General features: G+C 42.3%; 1 protein-coding gene and 1 long non-coding RNA gene across 4 annotated transcripts; one reads left to right on the top strand and one right to left on the bottom strand.

Moving 5' to 3' along the window:
- Positions 1–4,225: 4,225 nt before the first annotated feature.
- On the bottom strand, positions 4,226–12,397 carry tspyl2.L (TSPY-like 2 L homeolog). Of its 3 annotated transcripts, none has more exon segments than NM_001127865.1 (8): positions 4,226–5,091; positions 6,953–7,080; positions 7,163–7,248; positions 7,550–7,692; positions 8,497–8,608; positions 8,776–8,853; positions 11,289–12,088; positions 12,235–12,361. In NM_001127865.1, coding segments are annotated over 7 exon segments (1,467 nt in total). In that variant the 5' UTR covers positions 12,024–12,088; positions 12,235–12,361; the 3' UTR covers positions 4,226–4,906.
- On the top strand, positions 12,385–14,069 carry LOC108704488. The gene is made up of 2 exons (XR_001933602.2): positions 12,385–12,725; positions 12,987–14,069. It is a non-coding gene; the product is annotated as an uncharacterized LOC108704488 (long non-coding RNA).
- The last annotated feature ends 430 nt before the right edge of the window (positions 14,070–14,499 follow it).

Here is a 14,499-nt window from a genome sequence, read left to right as displayed (position 1 = left end):
ATCTCCCATAGACAAATAATTAATGCAAGGGATTCCCTGCAAGCAACAGCCTTGAGTGATGGTATCTTTATTCTACCGGATCTGTCATCCGGACAACTCCAGGTCCTGAGCATTCTGGATAACAGGTCACACACCTGTACTAGATTTGTATCTTCTTTCCACTAATGGCTAAGGTATGGGCTAAGGAAAAGCTGCTTGCCCCAGAAGTGAAAAACACGTACAGACATTAGGTTATAGGTGAGAAATTATAAACTGCCAAGCTATATTGATACCCTTTATACAACATAAAGGGGTTGTTCACCTTTAAATTAACCTTGAGTATGATGTAGACCAGTGATCCCCAACCAGTAGCTCGTGAGTAACATGTTGCTCTCCAACCCGTTGGATGTACTGCCAAACAGAGCCTCAATGTAGGTTAGACAATCCACATAGGGGCTTCCAAATGGGCAATTACAGCCCTTATTTGGCGCCCAGGAACATTTTTCATGCTTGTGTTGCTCCCCAACTCCTTTTACTTCTGAATGTTGCTCACGGCTTCAAAAGGTTGGGGATCCCTGATGTAGAGAGTGATATTGTGAAACAATTTGCAATTGGTTTTCATGTTTTATTATTTGTGGTTTTTGAGTTATTTAGCAGTTTTCCAGTTTGCAATTTCAACAATCTGGTTGCTAGGGTCCAAATTACCCTAGCAACCATGCATTGATTTGAATAGGAGACTGGAATATGAATTATGAGAGGCCTGAATAGGAAGAGGAGTAATAAAAAAAAAAATCAATAAGACTTACAGAGAACTTGCTTTAAGATGGGGTCATTGACCCCAGTTTGAAAGCTGGAAAGAGTCAGAAGAAGAAGGCAAATAATTCAAAAACAATAAAAAATAAATAATGAAGGCCAATTACTTACAATTAACCATTCTATAACATACTAAAAGTTAACTTAACGACGAACCTTTGGGGGGTGAAACACGTGCAAGTGTGTGCTGAGCGCTTACTCAATGTATTTCATTCTGTCTTTTCCACTAAGTTTTATTTTTTTCCCTTCCCAAAAATGAGAGTGAAGAGCAAACACACATCACCAAGGCTGAAGCTTTTATTAAAAAGTAACAACTTCTTTCCTGGAAGAAAAACATCATTTTAAAGAACAGTGAACTGGTTTACAACAGCACAGCAAAGAAAGCCGGATGAGAGTATGGGAGCGGGACTGGGGGGGGGAGAAACCTAAGAGCAGATACTTATCACATGACATATCAACTAAATCTCCCCCGCTGCCTTCAGGAGTGTATTGTTCTGGCAGCGGGAGAGCTAATACATGGATGAGCGGCCCTCCAGCACAACCCACACCTCAACAGCTGGAGGGCAAATCCCTGCGTCTACTGTAATCGCTCACGACAATTCCTGACTAGTAATGACTCCAGCTCATTCCGGAAAAGGAAAAAAAAAAAAAAGTAAAATCAGCAACATTTAGGTACCGAATGGAATTCTCCTATGGCTACGGGTATTCAGTGCACTAAAATCCTGAGCATTATACTGCCAAGCAGCAGAAAAACTAAACATTAACCTACTAAACCCCCTTCCCCCTTTCACACAAAACAGCCGCCCATTCACATTCGGATTTGCACACGAGCAACAGCTTAACCTACAAGAGACGTGAAAATCAAAGTGATATTTGCCAGATCTATTTCGACCACGTAAAACCCAACCACCGTCGACTCATTCGCCCCCAGGCCGATAAAAATTCGATTCCGCGATTCGTCAAAATAGAAATGCCTTCGACCTTACTGGATGGCGCTATTATTATTTTTATACAGCCCCGCTTCCCGTTCCAGTGGGATTATGAGAATCCCGAGCTGGGCTTTCTATGGGAAAGAATAGATATGGCATTGCTGTGTGCAGAGCAAATACGCAGCTTTACTGCCAAGTCTACGCTTCCACATATCTGCCAGCAAGGGGCGCTGTGCTCATAGTCATCTTTGCCATCCTCAAACGACTGCAACATTTTTGGGGTCAACGAGGAACGATATTGGTCATAATAAATTCAACTTAATGCACAGTCTAGCAGGAGAAGGCTACGTAATCTCTTTAGACCCCCACGTCTCTTCCTAAAAATGCACACACACACACGCCCGCACACAAACACACAGTAAGTCAGTGTACATACTATTGTGTTAATGGAAAAAAAACTATGGCTTTGACATGCGTTAATGAGGCGAAGAGGGACATTGAGGTTTGCATGGTGTGGTCCTCTTGCTTAGTATCCAGACCAAGACAATCCTTAACAAGGAAAGACATACCTTATTTAAAGGCATACTCTCATGGGAAAACATGTTTTTTTCCAAAACGCATCAGTTAATAGTGCTGCTCCAGCAGAATTCTGCACTGAAATCCATTTTTCAAAAGAGCAAACGGATTTTTTTATATTTAATTTTGAAATCTGACATGGGGCTAGACATATTCTCAGTTTCCCAGCAGCTGCCCCCCAGTCATGTGACTTGTGCTCTGATAAACTTCAGTCACTCTTTACTGCTATACTGCAAGTTGGACTGATATCACCCCCACCTCCCTTTCCCCCCCAGCAGCCTAACAACTGAACAATGGGAAGTTCACCAGATAGCAGCTTCCTAACACAAGATAACAGCTCCCTGGTAGATCTAAGAACAACACTCAATAGTAAAATCCAGGACCCACTGAGACTAATTCACTTACATTAAGTAGGAGAAATAACAGCCTGCCAGAAAGTAGTTCCATCCTAAAGTGCTTGCACAAGTCACATGACTGGGGGGCAGCTGGGTAACTGCCAATATGTCTAGCCCCATGTCAGATTTCAAAATTTAATATAAAAAAATCTGTTGGATTTCAGTGCAGAAGTCTGCTGAAGCAGCACTATTAACTGATGCGTTTTGGAAAAAACATGTTTTCCCATGACAGTATCCCTTTAAAGTATCTAGCTTCCCTTTATCAAACAGAAATAAAAGTGTAAAGGCATAGCTTATTACCTTATTTGCATATCTGATCATCAGAGAGAAAGAGCTGCCATACTGCTTTGCAACTGGCGTAAAAACACATTGGGCAAGCAGTATATACTGAAAGCTTGCGATTTATACCTTGGAAATCTTAATATTTTAGGACATGTCTCTGATCCCAATGCTTAAACAGGGATCTGAGACACTTAAGGGTCTGGCCACACGGGCAGATTCGGGGGGGGGGGGGGATTAGTCGCCAGGCGACAAATTTCCTCCTCTACGCGGCGACTAATCTCCTCGATCTGCCTTCCCGCCGGCTAGAATGTAAATCGCCTAGGGGCAGGCACACGGGGCGCTTTGTTTTCCGAAGTTTCCTCGTAAGGCAATTACGGGCGACTTCGGAAAACAAAGCGCTCCGTGTGCCTGTCCCCAGGCGATTTTCATTTTAACGCCCGAAGGCAGATCGGGAGATTAGTCGCCCCGAAGAAGAGGAGATTTGTCGCCGGGCGACTAATCTCCCCGAATCTGCCCTGACCCTTACAGAGCATTTGCTTTTTAGAAGAGGTCAGCGACACCCATGTAAAAGCTAAGAGTTTAAAGAAAAAGAAATAATTCTAAAAACACCCCGAATCTGCCCGTATGGCCAGACCCTAAATAAGGAACATTGGGAGGTTTGATACAATAGCTATGCCCCCAAACTTTACCATTTTCTTAAAGGAGAATTCAACCCTAAACTTAAAAAGACCCTACGCCCCCTACAAAGACCCCTCCCTCCTCCCCAGCCGAAGTGTTACCCGGGGCAAATGCCCCTAATGCTTTACTTACCCCTCAGTGCACATTCAGGCATCGGAGTTCACGGGCGCCATCTTATTCTCTTCGAAAATCTATGGACTTGTACTTCGACCCATGCGCAGTTGGAGCAATTTTCTGTTTCGCATCAACTGCGAATGCGCCGAAACTCGTGAAAATTGCAGAAGCGCCGGTCTCATTTTTATGCAGCTGAAGATGGCGCCCGTGAACTCCCATGCCTGAATCTGCAGCGAGGGGTAAGTAAAACGTTAGAGACATTTGCCCGGAGTAACACTTAGGCTGGGGGGGAGGATGGAGTCTATGTAGGTAGGGGTTTTATAAATTTAGGGTTGAATTCTCCTTTAAAGAGAATAAACACCATTTAGATATAAGATATATATTTCCTTTACTGACAGCAGTTGAAGAATAAAAGCCCAACTGCATAGACGGGAAGACGGAAAATGCACAAGTGATAACCAAAATTGATGCAGAGACTGGGCTGCTTTAATATACAAATCAATAAAATCCTCAGAAAGAAAGTCCTTTGGGCTTCATAATAAGAAAATGGCCCCTGGCAGTAGAATAAAAACAATTTTTTATTTTGCTTGAGGGACCTGGAAGGAACTGCCATGTAGGGCCCTCAGGCAAAGGAAGAGTTAAAAATGAAATTGGCCCATATATATAAATTTATATATATATTAATAAACTGCATGGGATATATATATATTTATATACGCATATATTTCTATTTAAACCTTGCTTTTGTATTGCTTACAGAAAAAAATACAATTTATCAATAACCTTTGTTTAAGGATATATAGCGGAAGAAAAAAAAAAAAAAGGGGGTTAAATTAAGAGCACAACCTGAAAGAAGCCAGTTGTAAAGGCTGCCTCTTATTGGGCCCAGAGTCGCCAGTGCAAATTCTATGTGGGTTACAGAATGGCATGCCGTCTCTCCCAATGCATGATGTAGGAAAGCATTTGTACTACATGGGCTGACTGAGAAGTTGTATGTGAGGAGCGCGCCATGCCCAGGGAGAAGCCTCATTTATGTTCCTATCTGGCTGAAGCACTCACTGTGTTTCCTGCACACCTGATTTGCACCTTGCTTCCTAGGAAGTTGGGGTGGAGCGGCTTCCCTGCATTTCCTAATCTCAGCTACCCATCTTCATCCTCTTCCGACTCTTCGTCCCCTCCAGAGGATTGCCCTGAATCATCAGGATCCAGCACGATATTTCCTGACTCGTGATCATCTACGGTTGAATCCACCGTTTCCTCGTGCACAGACTCTTCCTCCAGCACCTCATCATCATCCTCATCTTCTTCTTCCTCACCATCTGTGCCTAAAAGACAAACACTGTAACTTCCCAACCGTGAATGTAAACATTGTAACAGAGTAACATGCAAAACCTGTTCTTTGTGTTTCACTACAGGGTTCGGGATCTTCTCAAAACAGCACAAGTATGGACAGATATCTGCTTGGCTAGGTTTTGGCTCCACATGTATTGCCAAGATGTATTTTTGGTAAAAAGTGCTTTTATTGGTATAATGAATCAGAATCCAACAATAGAGAGGGAACCGACTAATGCACATTCCTGGCCCCAAGTTTTATCAGTCATTAATTAAGGGTCAAGTACATACAATCCATGCTGAAGGTATGGGAAGAAGAACCACATGCCTACGGCACAATGCTGAAAAAAATCCAAAATCAAAATGGCAATTGTAGGAAGCATCCCTGAGTGACAGCCATCAGCACTGCAAGTAATGCAGCAAGACCTGTGATTTCCCAGCACAGTTATAAGTTATGCACTATTATACAGCAATTCTATAACAAAGGAATATTCCCTGTGTTTGTTATAAGATCCATCTAGGCAAGGATAAAGCCCCTGAAAGTAACCTTTTGATAAATATCAGACAAAATGACTCACTGGGTATATAGATAGTTAAACGGAAGACAATTTCCCAAATATATTAATACATTTCCACTTTAAATGAGAACTAACCCCTAAAAATTAATATGGCTAAAAATGCCATGTTTTATATACTAAACGTATTGCACCAGCATACAGTTTCAGCTTGTCAATAGCAGCAATGATCCAGGACTTCAAACTTGTCACAGGGGGTCACCATCTTGGAAAGTGTCTGTGACACTCACATGCTCAGTGGGCTCTGAGCAGCTGTTGAGAAGCTAAGCTTAGGGCTCGTCACTAATTATCCAGCAGAAAATGAGCTTCCCCTGTAATATAAGCTGATGCTACAGGTTTGCTGATTATTAAATTCTGATGCTAATTGCACTGGTTTCTGTGCTGCCATGTAGTAATTATCTGTATTAATTACTAATCAGCCTTATATTGTGACATTTCTATTCTATGTGTACTGTATATTGTGAGTGGGTCCCTAAGCTCAGTAAGTGACAGCAGCACAGAGCATGTGCAGTGAATCAGCAGAAGAGAAGATGGGGAGCTACTGGGGCATCTTTGGAGACACAGATCTTTACTGCTAAAGGGCTGTGGTTGCCTTGGGCTGGTACAGAAGCCCAAAACAAAATGTACAACATTTCTAGCTACTTCTTTAGTTCGGCTTTAGTACTCCTTTAACAAAGGTGATGGCCTCCTTGTCCTACAACATTTAATGAATATTAGGCACACACCATGGGACTATTGCAGGGATTCTTGAAGTTGAAGGCCTTCTAAAAGCCTGCATAAGGTATCTTGTTTTTAGTATTGAATTAGTATTGAAGCATAAGGCTTCTGTACAACTGCCCCTGGAATACAGCCATACACAGATAATGTTTCCGGCCTTCGCTAATTCCTTCTTAACTCCAGGTGGTAGCATTCCTTATTCACTTCTCCTCCAGATGACACAGAGTGCAATCTCAGCTCTGCACTTCTTAATGTGCACTGGGTGCTTGTACCCCAGGGTGATCCACTGTACATGAGCTTTGCCACAGACAAAGAAGATGAGATATGCTCCTACCAGTGAAAAGTATATGGAGGTCAAGGAGCTGTAAATTTGTGCCTGTAAAGCTGTACAGCAGCTCTATAATCCAATACTTAAAACAAAAAAAATAACGGAGCTCAGTTTTTATAAACAGAAAAAATTCTGTTTGGCCAAATCCCAAAATAACCACTTTGGTGCATCCCAAACCAATTTGACTTCCCTAAAAGAAAAATGAATATATTCTCACGATAGATTTATTTGTACCTTCGGTTTGTTTCTCTGTGTTATCAGAGATTTCATGCACATCGTTTTCCTCAAAGTCATCTTCACCGTCCTCCCCCTCTTCATCGTCGTCAACAATTACCACGCAGTCGTCTGCATTATCAGAGTTGCTGTAAAACACCAACAACAATGAATGCGGGGAACATGCAGTGTGCGCTAGGCAAACAGAGTGAGCCAGGCTTTTCAACTCACCTGTCTTCTACTCCATTGTCATCACTCTCTCCTTCTCCAATGAGGTAATAATCGAGTGGGTTTGGCCACAAATCCTCTTTAATGATCTATGAAGTATAACCATTCATTTAATCAGCAGGTCCTGATAGAGATCCAAAATGGGGAATATTGAAGGTACTAAAGCCCAAACAGCCCCTACAAGCCCAATAAACGGTGAATGTATATAGCATCTTATAGTAGCCCCTTTACAGATTGCCAGTCTGGGCCTGCAACTGACAAAATCCTTTGCACATATATAAAAGTAAAATGCATGAAAGGACACTAACAAACCTGTTTCTAAAAAGGTCTGCCTACAGAGAAGAAAATATATACATTGTATGTGAGGAATGGAAATAAATAGAGAATTACCGCGGCTATCCGGTCAGCTGCAGGGAAGCTATGGTCGGAGAACCAGCTGAAGAAGCTTGGTGCAGAGCCACTAGATTTGCCACGGTATGCAGGATTCTGTCCTCGCCACCAGCGGATTGGAGTGGAACGAGAAACCAGGCGCCCTAAATTTTCAATGTAAAATAGAAGGTCTTAAAAATGTAAGAGCGATACAAGTCTATCCAAGGCTTTTGTAAAATACACACACAACCTACATGTGTTTTTTATTATAGGAACTATTTTTGTGCCATCTTCGCTTCCTGTTCTGGTAAAATAGATTGGCAAGGCAGAAAAACACTTGCATTTGGGGCTGGAAAAGTATAATAATAATTCGTTACTTGCTGTCCCGTCTCACTTCTGACAGCTCTCAATGAAATGCACTCTTATTGCATATTCTTTGGCCTAAATGATTGTCAAATCAAGAATACTGCATGCGCTTAAAATATAGGGCAAAAAACAAATATTTATAAAAAGACAGCAATTTATAAAGTGCTTTGCACGCTTCTGTTCTCCTCCTTGGGTCTATTAATTGTAGAATATGCAAGTCATTGTTGGAATTGGGAGTCTTGGCAGTCTACCCATGTATCATGGTACTAACAGTCATAAAAAGCAGGCAAGGAAGAAGCATTCAAAGGTAATTACATTTAGAGGTAACTTTATGACTGAACCGTCCTTTCAGTCCTAAGGTAGCTGCACATGAGCCAATAAAACTGCCGAAGATTAAAAAGAGGTTTCAAAAACCCCTAGGTATTCTTTGCCTTTAACACTATGTAAGGATATCACATGGGATGAAAGAGTTAGGTCAGTATGATTCTGCTAAATGGATACACGGAACACAAATAGTACTAGAACAAGTTGGATTACAGAGTACAACCAGCAGTACATAAGACATTAAAGGTAAGTGATTCTTCTCATTCAAATGCACTCACCGGAAGAGCCATATTGGAATTCTTTGACGATCACTTCATTTTTAAAGTAAGGGTTGGGATTGAAGAAGAATTTGATCTTGCAGCTAGCCTTTGTCAGTGTGAAATCATCCACCTAGTGTAGGTGACAGCATAAAAGAGGAACAAGGAGAATATTTAGGAAAATGTGGGATTATGAGAACACCCAGTCTAATGGAAAGGGATGAAGAAGTCAAAATCAAAAACATCTATTTACCATTAAAAAAAACAAACAAACCTTTTAGTTGCGTGTATCCTACCTACCTGAAGGTTGTTCATATAACTTAAGGTGTCCTCATCCCGGTCATCAATCATTGCAGAGAGCTGGGGATGATTGAGAAACTGTAGCATCAAGTTAAGGAATAAACAGAAATTGGGCATCAACCTCCCATTCAAAGGGGGCAAAGTAAATCAATAAAGAGCTCAATCCAGTGTTTTGGGAAAGCATTAAAAGCAACCATTTCCTGTGCTCCTTGTGACCTCAGTAAAATATATCCCCCTTAGTTGTACTAGTATGTAAATCTAGTGCCAATGGGAAAAATTAGTTTTCTTTAAACTCTGGAGCAGAAACCAATGGGAACGAACCTAGTTTTGATTGGAAAAACAAAAGTCAAGTGCAACCCCTACTAATGACCCCTGGTTCATGTGTGTCCATATAAATCTAATATATACACACACACACACATTATATATATATATATAAATATATATATATACACACTAACTGTAGTTATTCAGATCACAATAGCCTTGGATATTATATTTGGTTAAGAAATCATTAAGCCCCTCTTAAAGGCATTAATAGAAACTGCCATACCATCACCTAGTAGGGAATTCCACATGCTCACTGTGTAGAGACTCTACTCTGCTTCAGATGAAAGTCTTAAGGGAAGGAGGTCTGGTTCTTTGTTATTTTCAATGTGAACCCCCCTCCATATGTGTATAATGTCTTCTAATGTACTTGTTGACCAATCAGAACTAAGTTGCCAATATAGATCCATGTTTCAGATGAAGCTGCACCTGCTTGATGCATTTCCCAACTGCAGGACCATAGGATTGTAAATTTGCTTTACAATATCCGACTTGCTGATGAGCAATGGAATCTGCAATTAAGAGTTGTGCAGATGCATCCATTTGTTCCACTTTACCAGCTCCTGCAGCATTCTTATCACTGCACATATATTTCCTAGGCTTGAAAATGTGCTTCAAAATGATAAGGGTGGAATGGGCAGGGTGTTCTAAACACACCTTAACAAGCAATTGTAAGGCAGAAAAAACACCAAGTTCCATAAAGAAAAAAAAGTGTGTGTGTGTATATATATATATATATAAATTTTAAAAATTAGATTTCCTTAAAATGGAGTGTATGTGTATGTATAATAGGAGCTTTCAGTATACCATACCATATACAGAAATCTTCTATTATGGAAAGGCCATTTCCCATAGACTTCATCTTAAGCAAATAATTCTAATTTTTAGAAGTTATTTCCTTTTAGTCTGTAATAATAAAATAGTATCCTGTCCTTAATAGTAAGTAAGCTGCATGAAGACATATTGGTGGCAAAACAATCCTATTGGGTTTTAAATTACTTTTAGCAGACTTAAGTTAGAGTAATACTAACTAACTGCAGAAAGATCCATTATCCAGATAGAGGATAATAAATTACACACACAAAACTTTTTTTTTTCTGGGCAAATATCATCTTACCAGCAAAGCAGATATAACAGACAGAACTTTAAAAAAACAAATGCAAAATGAGTATATTAGGAAAGTCTTATGCCTTTACTACTTTCTCACTCTGCCTTATTAGCTCCATGCTATATAAACTTCTGTCTCGCTGTTTATTACGCATTTCTGTTTCCATTAAAGTGGACCCGTCACCCAGACATGAAAATCTGTATAATAAAAGTCCTTTTTAAATTAAACCTGAAATCCAATTTCTTTTTTTTAATAAAGCATTCATAGCTGTTGTAAACTCATTTAAAAATATCAGCTGTCAATCAAATATTGCCTACCCCACCTCTATGCCTAGGCATAGAGGCGGGGCAAGCAATTACTTTCACTTTCCATTCAGCACTTCCTAGATGTCACCGCTCTCCCCACATTCCCCCAGCTCTCTTAACGATTTAATTGTGTAACCAGTGCATGGTGATGGGCATTGGGTCCCTGTCCCCTGGTGCACAAACAAGATTCTGAGATTATGTAAGGATTGCCTTAATAACAGTGTCCACAAAATGGCTCCTTCCTGGTTGCTATAATTTTGAATTCCCAGACTGATGGAAACAATATTCAAATAATTTACACAGTGTAATTAAAGTTCATTTTGCTTGACTAACATGATAAAATCGGATTTGGAATAATTTTGTTTGGGTGACGGGTCCACTTTAAGTATATCCTTGGTTATTAATTAATTAGGGTTACATTAAGATGGCTCTGACCACTGAGCAAAGCTAGGTAGAGTTCTGTCTAGGTCTCTCTCTCTCTTAGTAACTGCACATGTAACTGATGTGATGGGTCACAGCAACAAGATGATAATTTCAAGTTGCTCCTATCCACAAGTCGTCCTATCCTGGTTCTTTATGATGGCAGACTCCATAACTAACGGTGTTTCACTAATATAGAATGCTTGTGCTGTTAACGTTCAGAATAGCTATGATAGAGTCACGATCCTTTGCTTTAATATCTCACATACGTAAATATATTCTAGGCATGAAAAACGAGTGCAGAGACTTTTGCTAGGTCACTGCTTAATGCACAGCAGAGTTATAGAGGATACAGCCGTGACCCAAAAGCCAGGGATCGTGCGAATGATGGCATTACGTCTCTGGATGTGCGGCCTCCGCAAATGCCCGTATCGCTTCTTGAGCTGAAGGAATGCTCTGTCAGCTCGCTCGTTCACTGTTCTCAGCTCCTTCTGTATGGACTCCAGAGCCTGCAGGGAACTTTCAGTGTTGGTAGGCTGAGTGCCAACAGAAACGATGCAGCACTCGTCGCCCTCACTATACGAGGGATGATCCGAATCGGAGGAGAGAGGAGACAGTACAGAAGGTTCTTCCTCCTCATCTGCCGCCCCTTGATCCTGCTGTACTCTCTCATGTTGGTCTATCAAGTCCCCAGCGTCCTCGGCATCTCTGAGCTTTGACGATTTCGGGGGCTTGCCCCCTGTTCTTCCTCCCTTGGGGCCATGTGGCGTTCCTCGTGGGCTTTCCCCAGTGTCCCCTCTCTCTGGGGTGCGTCTCTGCAGCCTGACATTATTCTCTTCAGCACCGCCATTGTCAGGAGGTTGTAGCATCACATTGGCTTGGTGGTCGCCGCTCGCTCCTCCGTTTTGACGCTGATCTCCGGCCTCCCTCCAGTTGGTCATCTCAAAGAGCGTTTGAGCAGCCTCGGCCTCTTGACTCACCTGCGGATCTCGTGCCCCATTCTCTCTCCCTTTTGCGTCGGTCTCCACGATACGCCGCTGTTTGGCTGGTGGAGGCGCGGACTCCTCGTTGTCCCCTTGGCAGCTCATGGCGAATGTTGTCTCAGCGCACACGCAGATTATTACTGCCACTATGCAGCCACATGTTCATACACCTGTCAAAGCAGATCAATAGGAGGTTTAGCAATGCAGCCAGGGTGACACAACACGTGATCTATGAACTATATCTATTTATAAATACATACACACGTCTATTTGCCACAAACACCCCCAGTGCTTAACACTCTACATCACTCCATACCGCCCATCGGGACAGCTTTCCCCGGGAGAGGCCTGATTTTCTGAACACAGCCCGATTCGCTGTTTAAAAGTCCCGCAGCACCGTTAACGAATAGGTTCTTAATTCCTTCCGGGCAGCTAATCGAGACGTCACAAGTCTCGTCTAGCGAGACAGCGCGGTCACGTTACAATATATGTATACGTGATGACGTTGCACGTAGCCGTCATGGGGGCGTGGTGCGCTCTGACAGGTTGTGTTTGTGTCGCTGTGCTGAGGAGAAAGAACGCGCCAAAACTACTTTCTCTTCTTCTGGTTACCTGCAATAGTTGCTGCCGCCGCCCACTAAAGTCTCTGTTCCCAATTAACAGAACTAGATATTTTTTTCTTGTTTGCCAATACTATCTGCTGACACCTGAGCCAATATTTGAGCCTCTTCTCTTAGAAGCACAAACAAGAGGCATATTTAGGAAAAGACTGAGTTCTTTCTCTGGACCTAAGTCAGTAGTGTGCAGGTTCCCTGTCAGTGCTGCAGCAGAAAGTTCCGGGGCCCCAAAAGGGCGTCGGTGAAGACCAGTGCTGGCAGGGGTTACGCCACAACTTCTGTCACCCGCAGGCAATTACCCACGAACAGACTTTTATTTTGGGTTCCAGTCCAAAGGCTAATGTGAAGACAGGGGCAATATTTTTTCACAATTTAGGGACAAACTATGGGCTCATTCAGGAGAAAACTGGGTGAAATGTACTTTTCATTTACACTGGACCTAACTCAGAAGGTTCCCTGTCAGTGCTGCAGCAGAAAGTTCCGGGGCCCCAAAAGGGCGTCGGTGAAGACCAGTGCTGGCAGGGGTTATACCACAACTTCTGTCACTCACAGTCAATTACCCATAAACAGACTTTTATTTTGGTTCCAGTCTAAGGGCTAATGTGAAGACTGGGGCAATACTTTTTCAATTTTGGGACAAACTAGCAGGGGTTACACCACAACTGCCATCACCACAGGCAATTATCCATGATCAGACTTGATTTGGGTTCCAGTCCAGAGAGTCGGTGAAGACCAGTGCTGGCAGAGAATAGGACGCAACTACTGTCACCCACAGTCAATTACCCATGAACAATTTTTTTTTGGGTTCCAGTCCAAGGGCTAATGTGAAGGCTAGGGCAATATATTTTCACAATTTAGGGGCAAACTATGAGCTAAGTGCTGGCAGGGGTTACACCACAGCTGCGGTCTCCACAGGCAATTACCCATAAACAGACTGTTAATTTGGGTTCCAGTCCAAGGGTTCATGTGAAGACTGGGGCAATATATTTTTTTCACAATTTAGGGACAAATAGTGGGCTTATTTAGGAGAAGACTGGGTGAATTGTAGTTTTTGTTTACACTGGACCTAAGTCAGTAGTGTGCAGGTTCCCTGTCAGTGCTGCAGCAGAAAGTTCCGGGGCCCCAAAAGGGCGTCGGTGAAGACCAGTGCTGGCAGGGGTTATACCAAAACTGCAGTCACCCACAATCTGTTACCCATAAACAGACTCTGTTAGTTACATTGGGTTTCAGTCCAAGGCTTTAAGTAAAGACTGGAGCAATATTTTTTCCACAATTTAGGGACAAACTTTGGGCTATTTCAGGAGAAAACTGGGTGAAATGTACTTTTCATTTACACTGGACCTAACTCAGAAGGTTCCCTGTCAGTGCTGCAGCAGAAAGTTCCGGGGCCCCAAAAGGGCGTCGGTGAAGACCAGTGCTGGCAGGGTTTACACCACAACTACTGTCACCCACTGTCAATTACCCATGAACAGACTTTTATTTTGGGTTCGAGTCCAAGGGCTAATGTGAAGACTGGGGCAATACTTTTTCAATTTTGGGACAAACTATGGGCTAAGTGCTGGCAGGGGTTACGCCACAACTTCTGTCACCCGCAGGCAATTACCCACGAACAGACTTTTATTTTGGGTTCCAGTCCAAAGGCTAATGTGAAGACAGGGGCAATATTTTTTCACAATTTAGGGACAAACTATGGGCTCATTCAGGAGAAAACTGGGTGAAATGTACTTTTCATTTACACTGGACCTAACTCAGAAGGTTCCCTGTCAGTGCTGCAGCAGAAAGTTCCGGGGCCCCAAAAGGGCGTCGGTGAAGACCAGTGCTGGCAGGGGTTATACCAAAACTGCAGTCACCCACAATCTGTTACCCATAAACAGACTCTGTTAGTTACATTGGGTTTCAGTCCAAGGCTTTATGTAAAGACTGGAGCAATATTTTTTCCACAATTTAGGGACAAACTTTGGGCT

The sequence above is a fragment of the Xenopus laevis genome, chromosome 8L (assembly GCF_017654675.1).
Source record: "Xenopus laevis strain J_2021 chromosome 8L, Xenopus_laevis_v10.1, whole genome shotgun sequence".
In the NCBI taxonomy this organism is placed as follows: Eukaryota; Metazoa; Chordata; class Amphibia; order Anura; family Pipidae; genus Xenopus; species Xenopus laevis.
This window is presented reverse-complemented; position numbering and strand designations above follow the sequence as displayed.